The sequence below is a fragment of the Miscanthus floridulus genome, chromosome 3, assembly GCF_019320115.1.
Source record: "Miscanthus floridulus cultivar M001 chromosome 3, ASM1932011v1, whole genome shotgun sequence".
In the NCBI taxonomy this organism is placed as follows: Eukaryota; Viridiplantae; Streptophyta; class Magnoliopsida; order Poales; family Poaceae; genus Miscanthus; species Miscanthus floridulus.
Genome location: NC_089582.1, coordinates 116,618,851 through 116,645,144, shown reverse-complemented (window position 1 = coordinate 116,645,144; position 26,294 = coordinate 116,618,851). Strand labels below are relative to the sequence as shown.

Sequence of the window (26,294 nt, the reverse complement as noted above, 5' to 3'; positions counted from 1 at the left end):
ATAAGCCACGAGCAATCCACTAGAGTACCTTTTAGCGCTCCGCTGGGGAAAGGTCAAGAACCCCTTACAATCACCACGATCGGAGCCAGAGACAATCACCACTCTCCGCTCGATGATCCTCGCTGCTCCAAGCCATCTAGATGGCGGCAACCACCAAGAGTAACAAGCGAAACCCATAGTAAAACACGAATACCAAGTGCCTCTAGATGCAATTACTCAAGCAATGCACTTGGATTCACTTCCAATCTCACAAAGATGATGAATCAATGATGGAGATGAGTGGGAGGGCTTTGGCTAAGCTCACAAGGTTGCTATGTCAAAGAAAATGGCTAAAGGTGTGAGCTTCAACCGGCCATGGGGCTTAAATAGAAGCCCCCACGAAATAGAGCCATTGTACCCCTTCACTGGGCACAACATAGGACGACCGGATGCTCCGGTCTAATCGACCGGACGCTAGCCCTTAGTGTCCGGTCATGTGATTCACGCCATATGTCCCCTGCTTCAAATAATGTTCATCAGATTTCAATGGTCATCTGTTGACCGGACACAGCGTACAAACTGACCGGACGCTTAGCCTCCAGCGTCCGGTCATTTCCAGTAAGGTTCTAGAAATGATTTTCTTTGATTGGACGCGTCCGGTCATGCTTGACCGGACCCTAATGGCGTCCGGTCACACAGTGACTTTCCTCAGCGTTGTCTGACAATAGGACCAGACCCTACCTCTAGCGTCTGGTCGCTGAGCGACCTAGCGTCCGGTCGTTTGACCAACGCTAGCATCTCTACTGTTACAACTGACCGGACACGCCGGTTCCTCTAGGACTAGCATCTGGTCACCTTGTGACTAGCAAGACTAACTCCTTTTCACATCTAACTTCTTCATCCTTGCTCAAATATGCCAACCACCAAGTGTATCACCTTATGCACATGTGTTAGCATATTTTCACAAACATTTTCAAGGGTGTTAGCATTCCACTAGATCCTAAATGCATATGCAATGAGTTAGAGTATCTAGTGGCACTTTGATAATTGCATTTCGATACGAGTTTCACCCCTCTTAATAGTACGGCTATCAAACCTAAATGTGATCACACTCTCTAAGTGTCTTGATCACCAAAACAAAATAGCTCCTATGGTTTATACCTTTGCCTTGAGCTTTTTGTTTTTCTCTTTCTTCTTTCCAAGTCCAAGCACTTGATCATCATCATGTCATCATCATTATCATGCTATGATCTTCATTTGCTTCACCACTTGAAATGTGCTACCTATCTCATGATCACTTGATAAACTAGGTTAGCACTTAGGGTTTCATCAATTCACCAAAACCAAACTAGAGCTTTCACCGGTCCTGCTGACATGGTAGCGCACAGGGGAGTTGCCGTGTGATCGGATGCTGGGTGTGTCCGATCGAGCATGACCGGACACGTTCGATCATGAAAAGTTGTCTCTAGATGCTTAATAGAAATGATCGGACGCTGGGGTTCAGTGTTCGGTCACTTCACAGCAGCGCATCCAGTCATCACTTGACCATTGAGATCGGGCGGCTCTGATTGAACGCGGAGGGACATGTGGCATGCATCGCGTGACCGGACGCTAGAGTCTAGCGTCCAATCGATTTGACCGGAGCATCCGGTCACCCCACGTTGTGCCCAGTGAAGGGGTACAACGGCTCTATTTCGAGGGGCTTCTATTTAAGCCTTATGGCCGGCTCAAGCTCACTCTCTTGGCCATTTGCATTGACATAGCAACCTTGTGAGCTTAGCCAAAGCCCTCCCACTCATCTCCATCATTGATTTATCATCCTTGTGAGATTAGGAGAGAATCCAAGTGCATTGCTTGAGTGATTGCATCTAGAGGCACTTGGTGTTCGTGTTTTGCTGCGAGATTCGCTTGTTGCTCTTGGTGGTTGCCACCACCTAGACTGCTTGGAGCAGCAGAGGAGGATTGGCACGAGTTGGTGATTGTTCGTGGCCATCTTCGGTGATTGTGAGGGGGTTTATACCTTCCTCGGTGAAGCGCCAAAAGGTAACTCTAGTGGATTGCTCGTGTCATTGAGTTACCTCACTTGTGGGTAGGTTCTTACAGTGTCTAATTGTGTGGACGAGGTTCGTGCAACACCTCTTAGCCGTCGAACCACCAAGTATTGGTCGACACAACGGGGATGTAGCATGTTGGCAAGCACGTGAGCCTCAGGAGAAAATTGATTATCTCTTTCCCTTTGGTATTATCCTGGTGATTGATAAAGTATTTATCTTGTGATTGGTTCACTCCTCTACACGACGGTATAATCACCTCACTTACTCATTTACATTTCCGTAAACTAGCTATAACAAGCTCTTTAGTGTAGCTAGAATTGAGAGCTTGCTTTGTGGATTAAGTTCATCTAGTGGAGCTCTTTAGTGTAGCAATTGTGAGAGCTCTTAGTGAGTAGTGACCTAGTAAATTATGTGCCTAGTGATCATAACAACTAGAATTGTTGGATAGGTGGCTTGCAATCCTTGTAGAGCTAGAGCAAGTTTGTATTTTGCTATTTGTTATACTAATCAAATTGCTCTAGTCAGTTTGTAGATTTTTAAATAGGCTATTCACCCCCCCTCTAGCCATATTAGGACCTTTCAAGCCCATCATGTGGTTGCTGGCACTAGAGTCCAGATACCACCGCTGCTCCTAGTCAGTGCCCACACGTTCGAGGTGGACTTAGGCACATGGTTTGTTGTGGTTGACAGTCTTCAGGGCCTTCCTAGGTCCTTCCACCATCGTCGCCTCTTCCCTCTCCTCGGCCTCGACATCATACAGTGCACAGAACATCGCCATTAGGATAGTGGCCTCATCTTCATCATCAGCTTGCGCCAGATGAGCCTTAGCCTTCTTCTCCTGCTTGTGATTTGGGCACTCCCATGCCTAATGGCCCATCTTCCCGCAGTGTCGACAGGAGTTGGGGTCGACCTGCTTCTTCTTCTCCGAAGAAGCCTTGCCACGGCGCTTGCCATCGCCACCGTAGCTGGAGGAGGCTGCCTTCTTGGAGTTCCTCCGAGCAGCCCACTTCTATTCTATCAGCAGCAGTTTGCCACCGTCCTTCGTTGTTGTCGCCAGCTCCAGGCGCTCGTCCACCACCTGTAGATGGCCTGTCACATCCTCAATGGTGAGGGTGGACAAGTTCAGCATCGTCTCTATGGAGAGAGCGATCTGGATGTACTTTGCCGATATGGAGTGGAGGTACTTGGAGACCGCCTCCTCTTCGTCGATGGTGATGCCACGGCTCTTCAGCTTGCTAATGAGCATCTATAGGCGGAGGGAGAAGTCCTCCACCATTTCACCATCCTTGAACTTGAGGTTGGTGTACTCCTGCTTCAGAAGCTAGGCCATCGCCATCTTTGCATGGTCAGAACCAACGCGCATCGCCGCAATAGCCTCCCATGCCTCCTTAGCTGAGCTCTTCGCCCCCAATAGCTCCCTGTACTCCACTGGTACAGCAGCAAGGATAGCCTTCAACACTGACATGTCATCTTCCTCATTGTTAGTGCCCTTGTCAACAGCATTCTAGAGTCATCGGGCTCTGAGCTTAACCTTCATGGTCACCGACCACTCTTCATAGTTGGTGCGAGTTAGCGTCGGCCAACTGATGCCGCTGACTTCCCGCACCATGCGAACAACGACCTTCGGTCGTGGCTGGGCAGCAACAGCAGTGCCACTGCTATCGTCCATCTCCGAACCGCACACCATCGTCAGTGGTTAGTCCGGCGACGATGCTTGTATGGCTCTGATACCACTTGTTAGCCCACAAGATCATCGGCTCAGGTGAGTGAACCACTCACCAGTCTTGCCGAGCACCCGCTAGTGTTGCCGAGCACCCACTAGCTAAGCCGACCATGAACAAGCGTTGTTCGTCCCCACACACTATGGCTAGAGGTTGAAGAAGAGGAAGAACAGAGCATACAAACACAGTACAAGACACCAGTGTTGACCAAAGCCATGTATGGGAGATGCCAAATCTGAACTCTCTTTATTGAATTACCATGGTAGTCTATTTATATAACTCTATCCATCTAGTTCTAGTACAGCACACATGTTGTAACAGTAACTAGATAACACAGCAGGACTGACTTTTGCGTCTGTCCCTGTATGTGGCTACAGTACGGCAGGTGAGCCATTCGGTGTCTACCTCTGCAGCGGCTATAGTGCCACAACAGGGGGCCTTTTTGACACCGCCTTCCCCTTGCTGTGTGTTCACATAAGGAAGCAGTAGATTATTCTAACAGCAGTACTCGGGCGATGCAGGGGTTCGTATGTTGTCCGCCAGAGTTATGTCTTCCCAAACCTCATTAAATTATTCTGGAAAATGACCTGGCGAGGTGGGGGAGTCTTAGGCCGGCGATACCAGCAGAGTTGGAGACGCATGATCGTTGAATTCTCCAGGACAGTAACTATAACCTGGCCCCATGGGGGAGCCGGCCATCGTTGAGCGGTTGCCATGAATTGAGCGTGAGGTGTGGGTGTGGCAATAGACCGGTGAACCCGACGACCACGGAGATGTAGTATGATCACCCCACCAATCGTCGAATTCTTCGTCCGGGGAATAACCAGGCGAGGTGGGGGAAAGGACCGCGCGATAAACCGGTGAGGGTGGGGGTGGGGAATAGCCCGGCGACCAAGGCGAGCCTAGCGAGATGGGTGGATAGTTCAGCGACGAGGGTGAGTAAATCGGCGAGGTAGGGTAATAGGCCAGTGGCGAGGCAGGGTTCGGCGACAACCATGGCACGTGCAGAGTTGGCATAGGCGATCTGGGCGAGGAGGAGGGGGAGTCCGGATGAGTCGGAGAGGTCGGGCGCATGCTGCACAGCAACTTGTGACGGTACGACGGGAACGCCGGGGAGTAAGATCGCGATCCGCCGATCCGCGTCGAGCTCGAGTAGGCGGAGGCATGGAGCAGATCGGGTGTGATCGTGTCTGTGTTGGCGTGTTGCTTGCCCTAGCCCTTGGCCTAGGGAGAGATCGTGTCATGAATAATGGTGGTCGTGGGAGAGTGGCTAGGTTATATAGGCCTTATTTGTTTTCCTTTATTTGACGGTTAGGCCTTATTTGCTATGACGAGTTTAGGTGAGTCCTTATTCGGCCCGTCTTTTTGGTCCGGCCCAACCTTGTTTTTTCGGTCCAGATGGGGATGGGGACGAGGGACGTGATGGCCTTCATTATTACCGCACAAATGAATAAAGCGTCTAATGATGGTTATCCCTGTACAAATACAGATGTTCAGCCTGTTCAGCAGGCTATATCTGTCTGTAGCTAGCTTGGCTTATCAGCTAGCCAACAGTGTTTCTCTCTCACACCAAACCAGCCAGCAGTACTTCAGCCCATGGCTTATAAGCCAATCCAACCGAAACGAACATGCTGGTTATCCCCCTCAAAAAAAAAAGATACAGATGTTGTTTATATCCCCTCCATGTTAGATGCAGCTGGTCCGGTAAGCTCAGCTGGGTTGAGCACTTGACCTACATACATACCTGCACGTATTAGCGTCTGAATATATATGTTCTTACACATGAATGGAGTTCGAGGTTCAGCTGTAATCAGTTGGTCTTGGCCATTGGGCAATGTCATGTTCATCAGTCATCACTACCCGAGATTATCGCAAGTGCACGTGAAAGCCTCTGATTGAGTTTACCTTTTCTTTTCTTTTTTTCAACAAACAGGCGGTGGTCGTAGAGGAAACATACAAAGTTACAAACTGGATGGAACCTTCACATGCATGCGGATCCAATTGCATGTGCAGTCATATCTCAGCGGTAGTCAGCAAAGGATTATAAAATTCAGGGATGCCTCATGCAGTTGCATGCTCCATCAGCGGCTAATTAACGGGGAAGTCAGTGAAAACTATGACATCATGCATGATCTGGTTCTGGTTTCCTATAAGAATCGTTCATTGAAACATGAAAGCCACTTCCTTGCCATCTCCACATCAAGCTAGCAAGCAGCCAAGAATCGACTCATCTACATAATCTCATGTTCCTCCTGCTGCTCCAGGAAAATCCTCATCTCGATCGCTAGCTGCTGCTGCTGCTGAGGTCGGCGGTGCAGTGCAGATCATTGCAACATGAGCATGGAGGGGCTCATTCCGTTCGTCTGCGGCGCGATGAAGAAGCGGAGGGCGGCGAAACAGGCCGTGGACTACGAGCGCCTCTCCTCCGCCGGCGCTCCGCCAACGTGGGGATGGGGACACGAGCGCTTCCCCGGCGGCGCCTACGACCATCCTCGGAGTCGGAGCCAGAGCTGCCGGTTCGCCGCGCGCTCGTCGGTCGATGACGAGCGCGGTTTCTCCCGCGGCGAGGGTGTCCGGGCACTGCCAGAGGGTCTCCACCGGGACGAGCTTACATAAGGCTGGTTTGGGTTGATTTAACAGTGTTCTACGGGGAAGAATAAGCTGACTCGATAAAAGTAGTTCAAGCGAACAGGACATGGATGTGTTGGTACCATGTGCCGCGGGCACAACTTTGTACAGAAGATCGATGTGACGAGTAAATCGAGTGAAATGTAGCGCTTGCTGCGACTGCGAAGCACAATCTTGCGTTTTCGCTGATGGCAAATTAAATGAGGTACACAACGGACGCATTTTGGCAAATCACTGGGTCTTTTTAGTTGGCAATTTTTTTTTGAAAAACAAGACGGTAGCATTTTTGTTGTTATTTGATAATTAGTGTTCAATCATAGTCTAATTAGACTTAAAAGATTCGTCTCGTGAATTTCGTCTAAATTGTATAATTAGTTTTATTTTTTATTTATATTTAATGCTTTATGCATGTGTTCAAAGATTCGATGCGACGAAAAATCTTGAAAAATTTTGCAAAATTTTGGAAACTAAACCATGACATAAACCAGTGAACTTTTCGACTGGGAAGACAAAAGGAGAAAGATACATTTTTTTTTTCTGGTGATGACGAAGGCAACGGATCTGATTCCCCGAAAGTTTAAAAGCTAGGCTGATTTCTTTTTATTTTGCTGCTAAGGAAAAGGAGAATAATAACAGGTGTATTCTGACTCCTGAATTCTGACCTGCTGCACTGCACATCTGTTCGCCTTCCTCCCGCCAGGTGCCACCCATGCGCACGCCTGCCACTGACACCTGGGCCCGCCTCTCAAGAGCTACCCCTTTCCCATGCCCGGCTCCAGGGTCAGGCGTCCAGCCCGGCAGCCCCCAAGTGCGGAAGTGCCAACGCCGAGCAGAAAGCCAGAAACCGAACCCAGGCGTTGCAATTGGCATCTCCCTCCCCTAAGCCATGGCCATGGGTCGGTCTGTACGACTCGTGCTGGATGCCTCCCTCCTCCTCGATCCCTCCTCCACCAGGGATGCGGCGGCGGTGGCGCTGCGGCCCGGGGTGGAGGAGCTGCTGCTGCGGCTACGCTACTCCAACCTGAGCGTGGTATGAGTGACTTTTTTTTTGTTTTGTTTTTTTCTGTCGGTGCGATTTGTCATTATTTGGCTAGATAGATGTGTTGACTGAGATCTTACTGTTTCATAGTGCCGTACTGTTCGAGGAAATGCGCTCGCTGCCCCGTTTCCTTCTCTGAAAAAAAGCCGGCTGATTTGCTGCGAGAGGAAAACACTGTTTTGACTGAAAAAACGAGCTAAAAAGTATGGATTATAAGACAAGCGAACAGGGCCAATTGTCCTGTTGATTAATGCCATAGGCTTGAATGTTTCTTACAATCTATTAGTTTTCCTTGATATCTGCAATTTAGGATTCCATTTAGGAGAATACCATCTTGTGGTCGATGGGATGCTTGTTCCTTGTGTTCAAGTTTTAGCCCAACAGTTGACATGCTTGCTGTCAGTGGATCAGTAGAGCTTACAAGAGTTCATAAACTGAGCAAGCGATGGGCAACTGACTATATATCCTCCTGTATCCTTTTTCAGGCAATCTGCTATGCAGAGGGCATGTCAACTAATGAGGTGCTCTACTGATCTATACATCCCTTTGAAGTTGTCCATTCAGAAGTTCACATCGACAGTACTTGCTTCTTCTTGCCATACTTAGTTTAGTTATCCATGGCCCACGGGGGTACTCTAGCTTATCATGCTTTCTTCAAAGAATGGCATTGTGTTAATAAGAATGAATGAGAAACCAGTCACCTCTAATGGAAAGACAGTTTATTACTGCTGATCTTGAGGCAATGTCCTGTTAAATTTTCATGAGTGGCATATATTTCAATAATTTTTAGGCATGGTCCAATGTTATGAAGTGCACGATAAATCATGTCAACTTCATGATATATGAGATCATTGAATTTTCAATTGATTGCATGTAATTATTATCCTTCATATCAGAAATAATGGATTTTTTGGTCATTACGTTTGAGTTTTGAACAGTTAAGACTGAGTTGGCTATTTGCTTCAGTACAAAGATTCCTTAACTGCCCAAACTTCCATACCACCTCAATGCGCCCCTATGAAACTGCTATGAAAATACCGCTGTTCTAATATTCTAAACTGTATTTTTTAGGGAAAAAAAATAACCCCCCCCCCCCCCACCCCCGTCCCCCAAAGTAAATAAATAAACAAATATGCTTACAAGTTCCTCCTATTTCCTTTTATTAGTCAGGCTTTCTTGAAAAGGTTGCAAGCTCACACTTGTTTGGCTCTATACCGCTTCGTGCAAAAAGTGGGAATCTTTCTCCAACTGAATTAATGTTAGAATGGAGCCGAACAAGTTTTTGTTTTTATGTGACTTCAAGAGTTGACAAAGGTTTAATTTCTGAGCTTCAGAATCAGAACTGGAGAGTTCTTTCTGTAGGTAAGCCTATACTGGAACTGAAAAGCCAGGTTTTATTTTCATGCTATTTTTAGCAAGTCATTTGTATTAGAATTTTGCTCAAGATATGAATGTGGAGATTGCTGTATTACATAATGGAACATTTGTCCTCGTGAGGGTTGATGGGAACTGATACTCTTCACTGGTCCAGCTAATGAATGTAGCATAGAGGTTCCTGGTGTTTTAAATGTTCAAAGGCTTCAGGAGTTGCTTCTCACCTTGGCTACTCTAATAAAAAGGGTAAGTTTGTCCTTGCCTTCTACTTAAACACGTTCTGTAATTACAGAGTGCATTAATTTGAAGTGTCTCCCTCTTTGATGTAGGAACTATGTGGCTCATCTGTTCTGGTGATTGGATATATAATGAAAAAATCCCGTGAGGAAGACTTTGCAAAGGCAAGTTTTCTTTAAAGTGTAACTGAATATTAACAACTATGTGTTGGATTCCAGCATGAGCATCATGCTTTTTCATCTTGCTTACAGAGAGGAGCATTTCCCATATATCCTAGAAAGGACAGTCTTATCTTCGTTCCCCTCTCTTTCGAACTTCCTTTAAGTTTGCAACTGCAAGAAGTTGATATGGTCCTCCACAAAATAACCGATGAGATTGTCAAGATCGATCCAAACTGCTCCATCGATTTTTCAAAAGGGATTTCATTTTCTGCAGGAATGTCTGAAATTATAAGGTATAAAGCCCTAACCAACTTAGATGTGAAGGGAGTAATTTCTTGGGTGTGCATGTGAATATTTTAAAATCTTACTCAAGTAATTATGTTATGGTATCAGTTTAAAACAATCTCTTATTTTCTTTCTCTGAAATATTTGTACATAATTTCTGGGGATCTATCTTATGCCTACCAACTTTCTGTACTGAATAGACTGATATTCGACTATCAGAGCAAGTCATTATTTCTGAAATGGTTTCCAGGACAATGTTAAATCTCAGCTTATCGGAGTTGTCATGAAGATGCTTGAACTCGATCAACCCAACTGTTTGTGCATTGATCAATCTAGAGCAGAAATATTTAGGGAGCCTTTGCCTTTCTAATAATGTTTCCAAACATATAGGGAGACTTGTTTTAGTTTGCTATCCATTTCTGGTTGCGGAGACTGGTGATACTGAAACAACAAGTAACAGGCAAATGTAGGCATGTGTTCTGTAGCTACTTGAGCATAGAAAAGTGGAGATTTTCTCAATAATATTTGATGCTTTAAACATATTATCTGCTCTGTTGGACTTCATTATTCTGTCTCACCGCAGCCCTCCATTAAATCAGGTTTGTGGAAGAGCACCCTGATTTTTGCATCATGGATCCATTTAAAAATATTTGCCCATTGCTCGATCGTCTTCAAATCCAAAAAATCCTTGTCCGGTTGCAAGAACTTGCCACTGAAGGAAAGCCAAAACTTCGAGCACCATATTCTTTGAAGGTAGTTTTGATATGGTTACTCTTTGAGTTATTGGTCCCTTTTTCTGAGAGTTCAAGTATACCATTTGCCTGACTAACTATTTTGTAAAACAGGTTGACAATTTTCATGATGGTGAATTAGATAAGCATCTAGCAGAAGCTAATTTATCCTTCCCACTCATTGTAAAGCCACAAGTCGCTTGTGGAGTTGCTGATGCCCACAATATGGTTTGATTTTTGTCTTTGTTTTTATATTGTTTTACATGCTGGAGTGCTGGACCGTATGTTAAGTCAGTTTTCTGAATCATCACCTTTACATAAAGAAATTAAGCATTCATGTTCTCCCACCAGTCCACCACTGCAAACCCAACCTTTTAAATTCAGAGTTTGCCTTGTCTTTTCCACTTGCAGCTGAATCACATTTCTTGCTGTGTGCAGGCATTAGTTTTTCAAATTGAAGAAGTTAGCAACCTTAGCGTGCCTCTTCCTGCTGTACTACAGGTACCAGTATAACATCGTGCCTTTTCTTGAATTTTTTTCCTTCTTGTTATAGCTTTCGCTGTAAAGGTCTCAGTAACTCATCAGCTAAAGAACATTTTACAGGAATATGTGGATCATGGATCCAAGATTTTCAAATTTTATGTGATTGGAGACAAAGTTTTCTATGCTGTTAGAGATTCAATGCCCAATGCACGCTTTTTGAAGTCATCATCAGGAGGTGAAGCTCTTACGTTTAATAGGTAATCAAAAGTGCTGGATTGCTTTATTATCATTCCATTGTAAGAGCTTGGTACTATAACACTGAGGTATGCTTGAATCTGGCTTGTGTCAGTTTGAAGACTCTTCCGGTGGCTACCAAGGAGCAGCAACTGCAAACCAGGGTGCAAGATAGCAAACTGTTAGATGCCAATCTGGTAGAAGAGGCTGCAAAATTTCTAAAGGGGCTGCTTGGACTTGCAATATTTGGATTTGATGTCGTTGTAAGTATATTTTCTGACCCTGCATATTTATGATGCTCGTGGAGTTCAGTACAGCTACAAGCAATTATGGTTCCTTCTGCTCGCTCTAATTAGGATGTGTAGAAAAGGAAATCCGAAAGCAGCACTTTAACATGATAGCGGCTTAGTGAGTGTTCATTGGATATATGCAGGTTCAGGAAGGCACAGGAGACCATGTCATAGTGGACCTAAACTACCTCCCATCTTTCAAAGAAGTTCCCGACTCAGAGGCGGTACCTGCATTCTGGGATGCAGTCAGGCAGGTATACGAGGCAAGGCGAGGGAATGCCCAGGGTTAAGCTCAAGGCTTCCCCAATAAGTGAATCTACCTGAACCCTAGCAGAGAGGAGAGCTGTTGTTCAGGCAAAGTGATGTTCGCTGATTGTAATGGTTCTGGAGCAAACACGATGTTCAGCTGTAGCTGTGGGAATAAGTGGAATCGGGAGTGGAATAATTAACAAGCCGCCATGTTTAGCTGTTGATCTAATCGCCGTGCTATACTCTATCAGTGCCAGTTTCATGTGAATCTGCGCGCCCTCGTGGAAACTGCTACTGTAGGTTTCACAATCTGGTCTCCTGGGGGGGGGGGGATAAACCAGTTCATCATCATCTCAATCTCTTTTTTTTTTTTTGTTAGGTTTGTGGAATAGAATGAGTTGATCAATCACCACCTCATTCCTCTTAATAAAGCTAATAATTATTAAATTCGATAAATTGATTGATAATGCATCACTATATCTATTCCAAAATAAACACTCATAGTATGTTGTTCTAAGTCAAATTATTTTAAGGTTGATCAACTTTATAAAAGAGCATTAATGTTTGTAATACATCATGAAATATATTTTTATAATATACTTATTTGGTACTATGAATGTCGTTACCATTTCATACAAAGTTGGTCAAACTTGAGACAGATTCATTGATTTATTTTCAGACGGAGGTAGCAACATTTCGTTTCATTGCTTCAACGCAATCCGAGAGGGTTCCTTTGTCATCTGCTCCCAGCCGCTACTCAACCCAGCTACGCTACTCTGGAGTCTGCTACGCTTCGGGCGGTTCACGCCTCACGCTCACGGCGTGCGGCGCTTCTACTCCCTCTTCCCGGCGCGGGCCCGCCATGGCAACCGCCGCGCCGCCGCCCTGGACGGAGATTCCGCTGTGGGAGAAGGAAAACTGGATCTGGGTCCCTGGACGAGTGGGCATGCGTGGCGTGGACAAGAACCTAGTGGGGGAGGCGTCAAGGCGGGAAGGGAAATCATATGTGATCAGGTGAAGCACCTTCCAGCTCCTGTTCAATTCATGCCTGCCAGGTTTTCATTTCTGAATCTGACGCAACGTGCCGCTACCAAAACGCCATATGGAAACTTCCACAGACCGTTGTGCCATATGGAAACAAAACTGAAAAAAAAAACACATTTGTGCCATATGGAGGACAAGGAGAACGGAACAACACATACCGAATGAATCATCGACTCTGACAATCTGCCCATTCAGCAGTGGCATCATGCCTGTCCCTTTCACCAACACATCTGTTACGTTTGTTCACATCGCGTGGAGCTCCAGGGATGGTTTCAGCATTGCCGGCACAGTTTTGGTGCCTAGAGTATTCTGACTACCTGTGTGGCAGGACAGGACACGGTGATATATGCTCCTGCTCTCCCAGCGTCTCAGGACCTTTTGTGGATTGCTGTGGGGAAAAAACCCCTTGTGATTAACGCCCGGAGCCCCTGCAGATGGATCGCGTGAAGAAATTCACTGGCATGGCGAAGGGCACGCCTGCAGTCCCAGTTCGGAGAGATGAAGATGAGAGCTTAGTTCTGTTTGGGGAGCTGTATAAGCATGAGAAAGAGAGAGATATGAACCTCCTTGAGCCAATGTTCTCGGTGGAGTTTGAAGCTATTCAAGGTGAGGGTTTACTTCTATTTAGCCATTCACCTGTTCTTGTTAATATCAATCAAATGACATCCATTTTGCTTTTATTATTATCACTGCCTAGGGTCTAGAGCTAATCGAAAAGATATTTATGCATTCTCATCTCATTTTACTAAACAAGGATTTTGATTGACTGATTTATACCATGTCTTAAAAAAAACCAAGAAAAGTGCAGTTAATTAGCTTTCTAGAACAGATCATCTGATGAGAGTGCGTTCTAATGACTGAATATAGGTGTCGGTCGCATGTTCAAGCTTCCTTCAGGAAAGAGAGATTACCTCCTTCCAGATAGCGAAAAGCATGATTATGACTGGTAAACACATATAGATTCCTAGTCTTAATTACATCCAGATGCACCCATTACTTCAGTTGAATTGTAAAACATAGCAGCTCGTTTTCAGGCTCAAGACTCCTCCAGCGACCCCACTGTTCCCCTCCCTTGAGATGGAAGCCAACTCATCCCAGATGATTTTTCAGAAGGAGCTGCCTATACTTCAGCCAGTCAGAACTTCAAGGGTATGATGAATTTGCACTCGTAGCTCGCCCTTTGTGCGTAAATGATGAAGTTAATTCACCAAGCTAGAATTCTGCACTGAGAATTTGCTGAAAACTGGTGTACCTAACATGTCAGCACATATCCGTTCTAAACCATGGTATAATGTTTAAAAAAAGAACAGAAAATTGTTGCGTTTATCTTACCTTGATCTTTCAATGATATTGTGAAACTGGTACAGTTCTCAAGCAAGCCTGACTCTACAACTGTATCAACAACGTCTGAATCGCCTACCTCCAGCTCCACTACGTCTGTAACTCCGACAGAGAGGCCCAGCTCTTCATCATCAAAGAAAAAACTCAACAGAAAAGCTCCTACTCCATCTAAAGATCAGGACTCAGCTTACAGAATAGATAAGAAGTCCAGCTATACACCTCTGACCAATAGGCAGCACAATTCAATTCCTGCAGCCCCAACAGCTACTACTAGTACAGCCACCAAAGCATCCAAGAAAACTTCGGGCAACAAATCTCAGCCGTCAAATGCAGTCAGGAATGTGGCCGGACTGGACAAGGCACCGAAGAAGAACGTTACAGCAACCACAGCGAAACCTCGGCTGAATGATTCTTCAGCTGGTGCAAAGGATCAGAAGGTGGATGCTGGCACCACCAGGAGACTGTCATGCCCACCTGCTGGAACAACAGACAACACGCAGGTTACAGCAACACTGAAAGGGAGAAGCAGAGCTGCCACTAGTGCTGTGCCTACTGCCCGTAAGGGTGCCGGTGCCACTGCCACCGATGCGGTACTGAAGGGGAGCAGGAGAGCAGGAGAGCAGGAGCAGAGGCTAAAGCTTGGAAGCCATGCAAAGAAGTGAACTGGTTTCAGCTGACGAGTAGATGGGACGCTCTCATTTTCAGTAAGGAATGCAAAGAGAGTAACATTCGTTTCCACCCAATGTATGCAAATATACCTATTGAGTTATTGGAATAAACTTAGTTGGCTTAATTTATGAAAATACACGTAACTTGAAAGTTCTTTGCAGTTCATGTTTTATGTTAGTGATGTTCGCCATGTAGTTTTTTTTTATGGGGACTTCTCACTATCCTAAATCACTGCTGTCTCTTGACAGAGATTTTGCACCATGTGCTGAATGCACAATCAAAAGTTGAGAAAAAAAAGTTAGATTTTAACACAAAAAATTTTGTCTCTCAGAGAAGGAACTCGTTCACACACAGTAAGTCAGTAAATACAACTCCTAATCTGCAAGGTGTTGAAATATTAGAAGCAGTTTGTTTTTTTGCCTCAGTCTACTCCAGTCTCATGTTGCATCACAAGAGCATCCACGACCACATAACTTTTGACATAAGGGCAACTTATTTCCATACTATTCTACTATACAGATACAGTTTCATGGTTTTGACTGCCATCCACCAAAATAAGCATAAGATAGGGACATCATGCTTGGCAATATTTGTATTTTGCCAACAAAAAAGTGGCTACAACTATCACCTAGACTTCACCCTACGTTCGTGGACGGAGGATGCAGACTGCAGTTACATACAGGTGCCATGTTCTAGGACTAAATATAGTTTTGATTGAGTCAATCCCACTTAATGCCATGGACTGGTCTCAGGCAAATGGGTATCAATATGAGAAAATTTCTTATTTGGCCCTCGTTTAAAGTTGTCTTTCTTCCTTAGCCCTAAAACAAAATTTCTTACCTATTTGGCCTCACTCGAAGTTTCGCTTTCCAATCTGACCTTACCGTCATCTCCCGCCTCTAACACCGTTAAGTGACACATGAAAAGACCAAACTGCCACTGAGACATTATGAGAAACCAAAGGTCACCCATGCAGTATAACAACATAATTTTGAACACTTTGAATCCAATTTTCATAACACAAATTTTTATGTTATGAAAATTGGATTCAAAGTACTCAAAATTATGTTGTTATGTTGTCTGGGTGACCTTTGGTTTCTCATAATGTCTCAGGGGCAGTTTGGTCATTTCATGTGCCACTTAACAGTGTTAGAGACGGGAGATGACGGTAAGGCCACATTGGAAAACGAAACTTCGAGTGAGGTCAAATAGATAAGAAATTTTGTTTCAGGGCTAAGAAAGAAAGACAACTTTAATCCAGGGCCAAATAAAAAATTGCCCCTATCAATATATACAGGACTCAAATGACAAGCATGGCCGATATCCTAAAGGGCATACATCTTCTTGTACTCACTGTTCATCAGCTCCGTTTCCGAGTCAATTGATATGGAAAATGACTGGCTCGTGGAGTTCCTCCTGATCTTCCTCATGCTCTTCTCTTCCATCCTGTGAGCAACAATGCAATAGCACATGGAACCGAGAGTGGCCACCATGATAACAGTGCCGATTGCCATTGTACACCAAGCCAGCCACTCATCATCTCGACCCACGACAACGTAGGTTAGTGCTATGAAGGCTGCCGAGATGCAGAGGCATGCAAACCACATCAACTTGTTTATCACAAAGACCATCTTCTTCTTGGCCTTCTGCTCAACAACAATTAGAGATGTCTGGACTACTACGACAGCAAGCGAGATAAAGAGAGCCAAAGCGTCAAAAACCAAGAAGATTATAAAGGCTGGATCACTGGCTATCAATGCTTGCCCCAAGGTCATGTCTGGATCAGGTGCTTGAGTCATATCCTCCAGAAAATTACCAGGGAGTTGGAATATGGCGGCAAAGGCAACGGTGGCAATAAGCACCGCAACAACAGTGTTGGAGTTAATGGCGTTGTTTAGCCCACCAATGTGGAGCTTTTGAATTCTCTTCTTGATTTTTTGGAATTGCATCTTGGTTTGGCGTGTTTGCTTGATCTGTGATTGGACATCATGCCTGATATCGCTGACTGTCTGCTTAAGCTGCTTTGCTGGATTAGGAGGATTTACTTGCTCTTTTGCAGTTTCTCCACCAACCTCTCTCAGGATGTTAATGAGCTCTTCATTACCTTGTTTCTCTGCAGTAGCAAAAGCAGTCTCTCCAGCTCTATTAACCGCATTGATTTCAATCCCCTCAACTGATATTAGGGTCTGAACCATCTGTAAGGAACAGACGAATTTCAGATAAAGCACAAGTAAATCAGTTCTTTGAAATGCAAATTGCATACTATTCTTAAGATTGAGCAATATTCAATCCAAAACCTCTTAGAAATTCCTTGCTTTTTTAAAGGAAGAAAGTATTCATTTTTAGTATAAACTGAACTAAACTTTTGTTTGACTCCTGAAAAGATGGAAATTATTCTTAGAATTCTTTTATAAAACATTGGAGACTTAAGTATTAAGCAAGTAATATCTCACGAATGTGAGTAACTCTATTTTAGTAATTCTCCTGAGCAACATAGCTTCAACCATAAATACAACAGAACATCTGATTGTTAAAATGCAAAACGGGAAGACTCAAACCGCGGCAGAAATCAGAACGTTCTGAGATAATGTCACTTACAATGGTGTTTCCCTTCCGAGTTGCAACATGCAATGGTCTATTCCCCTTGCCGTCTTCTACATGGATAACTGAGACATCAGGCTTCAACAACTCGAGCAGAATTTCTGCATTTTGGCCTTTTGAAGCCATGTGTAGAGCAGTTTGTCCCTTCTTATCTGTTCTGAAACCAATCCCTGGATCCTTCTTTAACAGTGCAGTGACCACCTCCACATGGCCCATTCTTGCTGCTGAATGCAAAACTGTCTTGCCATTATTTCTTGCAATCCTAGCAAGGCTTGCATCTGTTTCTAGCAGAAGATTAACAATGTCAATGTGGCCCTGAGTTGCAGCAGTGTCCAAAGCTGTGGCATTTACAGAATTTGTTGTCATTGCTAATGAGGGAAAGGCCTGTAACAGCTCCTTCAAGACATCTGCAAAGACCAAAATTGAACTAATATGATCTCTTTCTCTGAAAGAAGAGAATATACACGCTTTGAAAAGTAAGATTAAATAACAACTGTGTAATAGTTTGCTCTTCAACACAGCATACTAACTCAAATATCAGAAATTGCATAGCCTAATTGGTCTGGTGAAGGCTCCTGGCTGAGCAGACAAGTAGTAGGGAGCTTATCTCGTTACTAGATATAGGATTGCCAGTTCTTTGATTTAGACGCAACAACATGGCAAGATTGTAGAAAATTGCCAACTCTGAGAAATCAACAATTTGTCTGTAAAACCAAGAAAGACAGACATGGTAGGTTGTAATCTAGACCAGATCAGCCAAGTAAATTTATCAGCCATCTGAGCAAAAGGAAATCAGGGACTCAGTGTCACTGTTTTAATACTCTATGTTCCTGAAGGGAAAAAAAATGAGGGAAACAGTTCCTTCATAATCATAGAGATTTGCAGAAGTCAATGAGATACAAGTCAATTTTTATAAACATACCAACCGCATGCATAATGACCAATACAAAAGATCACATAGAACTGCCAGTGAATCCAAATATTAAAGAATTCCAATTCACACTAGCCTAATCCTCAACTAATTAATGATGAGGGAATGAAAGCTCACCCAAATGGCCCTGCTTTGCCGCAATATGGAATGCATCGAAGCTGTTATTGGCCTTGAGTCCGGCTGACTGCACATCAGAAACCTTCAAAATCTCACACACAACTTCAACATGCCCCTTCTCAGCAGACACATACAACGCAGTCTCACCGTCCTGATTCTGGCGGGCAGCTAACTCCACCACCAGCTCTGGGTCACACTCCGCAAGGATCCTCTGGACATGTGCAACACTGCCAGCCCTCGCCGCAAGGTGGAGCTCGGTGTCACCCCGCTTCCCAGGGCTGTCCTTGTTCCTTTTGAAGCTCTGCTGCTTCTCCATGGACAAGAACTTGAAGCTTCTCTGCTTCTCTATCCCCCGAAAGCTCTTCAATTTCTCTAAGGCACCATGCCGGGTGCTGGATTGCTTCTCCATGTCCAAGATCAAATGGCTCTTTACTTGTTCACTTAGATGGTATTGTGCCGAATCCTAAAATTGCGAGGCTTTGTTCTTGCTTAATCCAAGAGGGGTGCACTTCCGCAAATCCGGCCCCAGTTGATGGAAAAAATATCAGCCAATATGAGTGCCTTTGCAGAACCTAACAAGCCCTTCACCCCTCCGGTATCTCCTGTATCCTCACCAACTGCTGCAGTTTTAGCTTTGCTCCGCAAGAACACCACTTTGGCTGCTTGACACACAGACTAGGGTTCGTCCCCAAATTTGTCCATACAAACAGGGAGAAGAAATCTGGCAGATTTTTAGAATCGAGATATCACCTCAAACTGCAAAAAGAATCAGTAAATTAGCATGCATAGAAATTTCAAGGAGAACTAAAAACACGTCTTATCCCCTAACAAGTAAAGAAGATAGTTCCTCACCACGAGAAAACAGGCAACAAATTTAGAGGCCAAATCAAGAACACGCAGGGAGCAAGGTGCGTATGAAGCGCAAGGATCAGAAGTAGTTGTCTTAGAGCTCCAAATATCCCATCTTCCTAGCATCAGCCAAGGGTGGAAAGGACACGGTGGGAGGCTGGGAGCTAGTGGGTATCTTGGAAGCTGGGCGCCTCCAAAGTTTTCCACCGGCGGTCCCTCTTCCCGACCTGGAAGCTCACTTATTTAGGTTCGAGTGATCCACCTCCCCTGCTTATCATCGAGGACGACGACTGCTGAAGGAAGTGAGCACACGTTCGGTAGTCTCCGGCTCCTGGTCTTTCTATTTTCACCCGTGGGGGGAATGATTGAGCGACCTTGCTGCCTTCTTCCTTGCGTTAAAAAGGCAAACTTTCTCCGGCACTTTTATTTTTTTAGGAGAGGGTCCTTATTGATAAATTAAAAAAAAAAGAGTTAGTAACGCTACGTTGGCTTAAGTTTATTTAGCACTACTTTTTAATTATGGAACTGTATTTTCTTCTTATAATATTTTAGCATAAGCTTCAGTATAAACCAAATTTCAGCATAAGCTAACAGGGAGATTTGCTCTACACACACGTCCTGTCAGCAAGACGCCACACCGCATAATGTATATTTCTCCTCACCATTTTCGCAAGGTCACGTACGATTAGGGATAATAGCCGGTCGAGTTTACCAGCCTGCTCATTTCGGCTGAAATGATCGTAGATTATAAGTCAAAAGTACTACGGGCTAGTTTGGTATGAGAGAAAAATATTGTTGCAGCTTATAATCCACGATCGTATAAGCCGAAACGAAGAGGCTGTACATATCCATGAGCATACTCCCGGGTAAGATTTTGTATCTGTGTCCGTGTCCGGCGGTACCCTGAGTAAGGTATATTCAAAAGAGATTACATAATAAAAATTCAATGATATAAAATAATAAATTTATAGTTAAATGACACGCAAATACGATTAATCTCACTTATGTAGAGTTCAATAGGATAATATACAATAGCTCACAAGCTACAAGACAACATAGATTCATAATTCGGTCCTTCATGATCATAGAAATAACGTAAGACAACTTAAACAAGATTCTAAAGTAACAAGTTAACAGCTTACACAATCACTTTATTCAATCATCCATAAAAAATATCATCTTTATAGTTTGGCATGCTATGCGTATGCTAAAAATTGCATATTAAATGAGTCCGACGATATGGATGCATATGACATAGGTTACATATATTCATATGTATTTTCAAATTGCGGGTATCTATCAGATACCTCGCGGTAAAATCTGATACCCCCATCATACCCATGTCTACACCCATCAAGTGCGAAACTCACGAATACCCACACCGCGGGTACGATTCTATGTGCGATCCTCCTGCTTTGCTTTCTTATGTTTTTTTTACGAACATACCGTGTTATATGTTGTATTAAAAAAATGAGTTTTACAAAGAGACAGAACGTAAAACAAGGGCGGATCATGTAGCATACAAGCTGCCTATCGTATCAACGCTCCCGCAAAGCGACTCTTAGCTGCAGCAACCTAATTTCTTGACACATTGTCCTAAGACGTAGAAATCACCTCTGGTTTCTGCATTGAGAGTACCTTGAGAGCTGACTCTATCATTAAGATACGATTCTAAGCAAATAGATCCCGTCTATGAATTTGGGTCTTGTTCGCGTGTTTTATAATCCGTATTTTTCGGCTTGTCTTTTTAGCCGGAACAGTGTTTTTCTCTTGCAACCAATCAACTAGAACAGTATTTCAACTTGTTTTTTTAGCGAAGCGAATGGACCTTGGAGCCTGATTATATACTCCTACGTTATAGCGAATTTAACGGGTGACATCATATCAATTATATGTACCTACTATAAGGACTAGACCAACCCTGTACGTTGGAGTTGTCTATATGCGTCATGTTCGTTTGGGCTTGTTTGACTTATAAATCGTACTTTTTCAGTCAACGAACAATATTTTTCTCGCACACCAAATCAGCCAACAGTACTTTTAACCATGGTTTTTCAGCCAAACAAGCTCAAACGAACGTGGGGATGTTTTCCAATGTCAGTAATAATCTTTGGACAGAAGTGACTTAAATTACTAGTATTCTAGTTTTGATGATTTTTTTTATTTATATATTCGTCTGGTGGCGACATAACATACGCATGAGAACCAGTCGCACATGCAAGTGGTGTTTTCCTCTTTTTTGTCTTTTGGGAAGGAGATGAAGACGGCTGGGCGACCATAGGCTCTGGATCAACGTCACTGGTGTGAGCAGGCAAAAGAAGCAAATGGCGTGCATATCAGCGTATGCATATATATCATGAACCCCACACGTTAATTTTCTGACACCGATGTTTGTCCTGGCCCCGGAATATCGAGGGCCCCACGCGTGGTATGGTGATCATAAGGTCAATTTCAATGGGGATTTCATAGAGTTTTATAGGCATTAAATATGCTGACATGGCACTGTCTTGATGAAGAGAGAAGATAAAAGTTTTATAAGAGTAAAAAAAGTTTTATGGGGATGAAACTCTTCTACACTGTTTCCAAAATATGGGTATATTAAAAACTGGGACATGAAACCCCCACTAAGACTGGCGATATTGCGACCAGCACGACTAACTGTAGACCCAGCCCAGTCCGTCCGTTTGGTTGGTCCACTGGACGACGAGCAAGTGCAAAAGGAGAACGGCACGCACGATGGTGCTTACTGCTTTTGCTTCCAAAAGTTAGATTAGAAGGCAGCCATACACACAGCGAACAGTGTCGTAGTAGTGGTAGCTAGTACTACAGTGGTAGATCATGTTGAGCTTAAAAAAGCTGCTTTGCGATCAATCACGCATCAAAACAAAAAGGCATCTTTTCTCACAGGCCAACCAACCACCAAGCTAGGCACAGATCGAGTACTACTAGCGTGCATGTCTCTGCACCTCACTTTGTTCTTTTGTTCCTCTGCACGAATCTCTCATCGATATTCGACAGCATCATAACCTGGTCGAATCCCAGGTCCAGGTGCACGTCGATCTGCCCATCTGTGTGCTGTGCAGTGCCACCGCTCGCTGCAACTGCAAGGGGGAAGGGGAAGTGTAACTGTGTACGTACGGACTGGTAGGCGGTTGGTTGGAGCTGGGCTGCGTTTTCTGTGTGTTTCTTCGTCACCGCGTCCAGACCGAGTGAAAGAGAGAGGCAGCAGACGACCCAGCACAGCACACGGGTCAAAGGGTCAATTCCAGCACGATTAAAGTGATCATCACGCACGCGTTCACTTGCTGGTGCTTTAATTTGCTTCCGTTATTATTAATCCGATCGATCGGTTGTTGTGGAGTGCACGCACTACTGGCTCTGCGTGAGCGTGACAGGGTGCCGCTGCTGGTCCACGATGCTTTGCGAGGCAGCAGTAAACAAGGGTTCAGGTCCCGGTCGCCACCCTACCATTCCTCCACTATCATCATACCTATCTCTGCAGCCCAAACATTTCAATCACCATGCGTCCAAGCCTGCTTCATTTCTCAGCCGTCTGTCCGTGGTCTGTCCGCTCATTTAGTTCAGGAGGAGGGCGAGGGGATTTTTTTTACATCAGCTGAAGAAGAACCGCACAAGAGAGGAGACAGATTCATCCCCCCCGCCCCACCACCCCCGGTTTCTCTTTCAGTCGTACGCTTGGATTGGGATTCCCCGGACGGCCGGACCACAAATGCGGCGTTTCGCACGTTGATCGGTCAAGGGCCTCTAGAAGACGCTTGCAGTTGCAGGTTTCTGTTTCTTTCTCGGTCAAGCCCAGGCTTGCCAAGTTGACCCGCGCACGCAAGGTTAATCGCCGGGGACACATGGTATACCTACAAGGCTACAAAACATCGGTCAATAGTTTCGTTCCTATAAAAAAAGTTGAGGTCATAATCCAAGTGGCAGTAGCTGAGAGTAGCTTAGCACGAAATCTTCTGATTTCGGCCTGCACCAGCAGGCCCAGCCCACCAACAGATCCTCGCACTTTGACAGGCCTGCCTACTGCCCTGCGCTCGTCGTGCCCGGGCCCTGTGCGTCTCCCAGGCCCAGCCTTCCGCCACTCACTGCTTCTCCCTTTCCTCAACCGCCTTTAAAGCTCGAGTTGCACGGTGGACATTGAGTGTCCTACTGTTTTGCCGGCAATTGTAGTTGGATCGAGTGTGTGTGTTGTGTTGTATAGCTGTGGCATCGCTGTGTTGAATAGCCCGATGTCCCTTGGACGATTACGCTTCAGAATAGAAAATGAAGTCAATATGTCAATAGTAAAAATGAAAAAAAAGATAGACTAGAAAAAACAGATGCTGAAGATCGCTTGTAACCAGGCTCTGATCAGCAAGCTATAGAGGTAATACAATTGATCTAAGTTTCAGTGAATGACAAAGTAAGAATGTGTAAATAGCATTTTGCGTAAATGGCCATATCAGGCATCACGGCTATGAATTCCCAAACCTAAGGTGCGAGATCTTCTCCATTTCTCCAGATGTTTGTGTTGTCTATTCTCCTATGATCATTTCATTTCAATAGAATTTTGCTGAGGAACTCCATGATGTTGTTGTCCGAGCTACCACCTTCACTCATGGCCTTTTTTGCCTTCTCGCTCCATCCCATAGCATTTTCCCTGTACTCCTTGCTAGTCTCTCCTTCCATCACCAGACTAATGCACCTCTCCATCTCATCTTTCCTCACTAGACATCCAGCGTCGTCTGGTCGTAGCTTCACTCCGACTCGCCAAACATCTTCAATGTATTTGGCGTTCGTCGGCTGGTCTGACCACTGCGGCATTGCTATCATCGGCACACCGATGCCAAGTGCCTCCATGGTCGAGTTCCAGCCGCAGTGCGTCACGAAGCACCCAACGGCGGGGTGCGCCAGGACCTCCAGCTGCGGGCACCATGTCACGACGAGCCCCCTCCCCCTGGCCTTGTCAGCGAAACCGCCGGGGATCTTGGGAGTCTCCGAGGCTCTGACGACCCACAGGAAGTCCTTGCCGCTGCTGCACAAGCCCTCGGCCACCTCGGCCATCTGAGCAGAGCTCGGCGCGGCGAGGCTGCCGAAGGAGACGTACACGACGGAGCGTGCCGGCCGCTCGTCGAGCCAGGCCTTGCTTTCCTCCCTCATCGGGGCGAGCAGGTGGAATCCGTAGGACACGTCGTCGGGGAGGCGGTTGTCGAGGTACGCCGACGGCACCGATGGCCCGACCGTCTTGGCACCCCACCGCGACGCCATGTACTCCGCTTCCTGTCAGATTTCAGCACCTCATTCTCACGCATACCATACCCGGCGGCGGCGAGCGCCATGTTAGCTAACACTGCACGAGCTTAGTACGTGATTACCTTGGTCTCCAGCTCGTAGAACGAGTTGACGAGGATGTGGTCTGCCACCTCAAACCCCTGGCACTGCTGCAGCATCAGGTCAAGGTAGGCGCGGCAGCCGCCGTCGGGCTCGGTCAGGAACGTGGGGAAGTCGGCCGGTTCCAGCCCCGCCGGCAGGCCCGGCAGCTCCGGCAGCGCCTTGCCCTCGCCCCCCGCCGCCACCGGCAGCTCCACCCGGCCGGCCCGCGCGTGGGAGTAGGCCACGTTCACCGCGCACGCCTGCGTGAAGAAGGCCGCGCACGACGCGCCGTGCCGCCGCGCCACGCGCGGTGCCCACAGCATGAACGAGTCGTACACCACGGCGTGCACGGGCCGGCCCTGCTCCGCCTCGGACCGGAGCAGCTGGTCCACGGTCTCCGACCCGGCCGACTCCAGCCGAGACAGGTACGCGGTGGCCCCGCCGGCCTCGGCGCGGCCGCCGCGGTCGCAGCCATCCGAGATGGCGGCGATGCGGACGGCGTCGCCGGGGCACGGCTGCTGGCTGTTGCTGAGCACGAACCGCGTCGCGGCGAGCGTGCACCGCACGGCCCGGTGCGCCGCGAGGCGCTTACCGAACTGGAGGATCGGGTTGATGTGGCCTTGGCTTGGGTACGGGAGCAGGAGGACGTGGATGTTGCTGCGCTCCGATGTGTCGGCCATGGTTCGCGTTGGTCACCGATCGCTCACTTAGCTGTGCCTGTGTGCGGAAGAGAGAGTAGGTGCTTGTGAAGGGCAAGAGTGCGGCAGTGCGCAACCTTTTATACCACGTTTGTGTGTGGAAAACCGATTGGTGCGTGACGGAAGCACGTGAGTTAATTCTATATATATGGACTAATCTGGCTTCCATATCACGTAAACCCTGCGCATCAGCATTCAGCAGTGATAATGTATTGTATTTTTAGATGGCTATCCAAGATCGAACAACTGACGTCAAAATAGAGGCAGTTCCAAATTGTAAGTTGGCAATAACAACACACCTTCAGCTAGCTGGACTAGGATGTTTGATCCTTGAGCTAAAGTTTAGTTTTTGTCACGTCAAATGTTCGAATACTAACTAGGAGGACTAAACATGAGCTAATTATAAAACTAATTGCAGAAGCCGTAGCTAATTCGTAAGATGAATCTATTAAGCCTAATTAATCCATCATTAGCATATGTTTACTATAGCACCACATTGTCAAATCATGGCATAATTACGCTTAATAGATTTGTCTCGTGAATTAGCCCTCGTTGATGTAATTAGTTTTATAGTTAACCTATTTTTAATACTTTTAATTAGCATCCAAATATTTGTTGTGACGGGGCTAAACATTAGCCCCTAATATCAGAGCACATCCTGGATGGAAAGATGACGTAAGGTATGACGTTACGTGCAATTCTTTAATGCGTGGTGGTCAAGTACTCCGTCCGTCCATAAAAGAATGTAATTCTCGTTTTTTGAAAAGTAAAGCCATTTAAACTTTGACTGAATTTATATGAAAAATACTAACATTCATGATACAAAATAAGTATCATTAGATTAGCTATATAATATATTTTCATAATAAATTTATTTAGAGATATAAATATTAATATTATTTACTATAAACTTGATCAAATTTGTATTAGTTTGATTGAACGTTTTTTATAATTAGATTCTTTTATGGACGGAGGGACACTGGAGCGCTGCGGATGTGGGATCGGATCGCCCGTGGAGGCGTCGACGATTGCCCCGGCCGCTGTCAGGCTCACCGGCCGGATGGGTTGCGGTCCATCGGCTGACCCGCACCAATCGTCGTCGATCGTCAGTGATGACATCTGAAACTTGTCCTGTATCCTGTTCTCATGCTGGAAGAACGGAAGACTGATAACCTCTGCTGTCCAATCATCCAGCGCCATGCCACCTAG

At 45.6% G+C, this 26,294-nt stretch overlaps 3 protein-coding genes and 1 long non-coding RNA gene across 4 annotated transcripts; 1 reads left to right on the top strand and 3 right to left on the bottom strand.

Moving 5' to 3' along the window:
- Positions 1-6,996: 6,996 nt before the first annotated feature.
- On the top strand, positions 6,997-15,089 carry LOC136542163 (inositol-tetrakisphosphate 1-kinase 6-like). The gene is made up of 17 exons (XM_066534473.1): positions 6,997-7,412; positions 7,907-7,942; positions 8,588-8,783; positions 8,953-9,041; positions 9,125-9,196; positions 9,284-9,486; positions 10,078-10,231; positions 10,324-10,437; positions 10,648-10,710; positions 10,813-10,949; positions 11,042-11,189; positions 11,360-11,492; positions 12,755-12,813; positions 12,935-13,115; positions 13,377-13,455; positions 13,544-13,658; positions 13,877-15,089. Exons 1-17 carry the CDS (start codon positions 7,269-7,271, stop codon positions 14,510-14,512), a joined length of 2,559 nt encoding a protein of 852 aa, XP_066390570.1. The 5' UTR covers positions 6,997-7,268; the 3' UTR covers positions 14,513-15,089.
- LOC136542164 (uncharacterized) lies at positions 12,905-13,974 on the bottom strand. The gene is made up of 3 exons (XR_010780613.1): positions 13,842-13,974; positions 13,421-13,752; positions 12,905-13,039 (listed from the first exon to the last, which is right to left on the bottom strand). It is a non-coding gene; the product is annotated as an uncharacterized lncRNA (long non-coding RNA).
- LOC136542162 (ankyrin repeat-containing protein At5g02620-like) lies at positions 14,994-19,378 on the bottom strand. Its single transcript, XM_066534472.1, has 4 exons — positions 19,021-19,378; positions 18,169-18,924; positions 17,118-17,527; positions 14,994-16,714 (listed from the first exon to the last, which is right to left on the bottom strand). The coding sequence occupies exons 2-4, from the start codon at positions 18,575-18,577 to the stop codon at positions 15,845-15,847; spliced, it is 1,689 nt and encodes a 562-aa protein (XP_066390569.1). The 5' UTR covers positions 18,578-18,924; positions 19,021-19,378; the 3' UTR covers positions 14,994-15,844.
- Positions 19,379-22,711: 3,333 nt separating this feature from the next.
- On the bottom strand, positions 22,712-25,116 carry LOC136546616 (UDP-glucosyltransferase UGT13248-like). Its single transcript, XM_066538585.1, has 2 exons — positions 24,390-25,116; positions 22,712-24,294 (listed from the first exon to the last, which is right to left on the bottom strand). The coding sequence occupies exons 1-2, from the start codon at positions 25,065-25,067 to the stop codon at positions 23,569-23,571; spliced, it is 1,404 nt and encodes a 467-aa protein (XP_066394682.1). The 5' UTR covers positions 25,068-25,116; the 3' UTR covers positions 22,712-23,568.
- Positions 25,117-26,294: the final 1,178 nt, after the last annotated feature.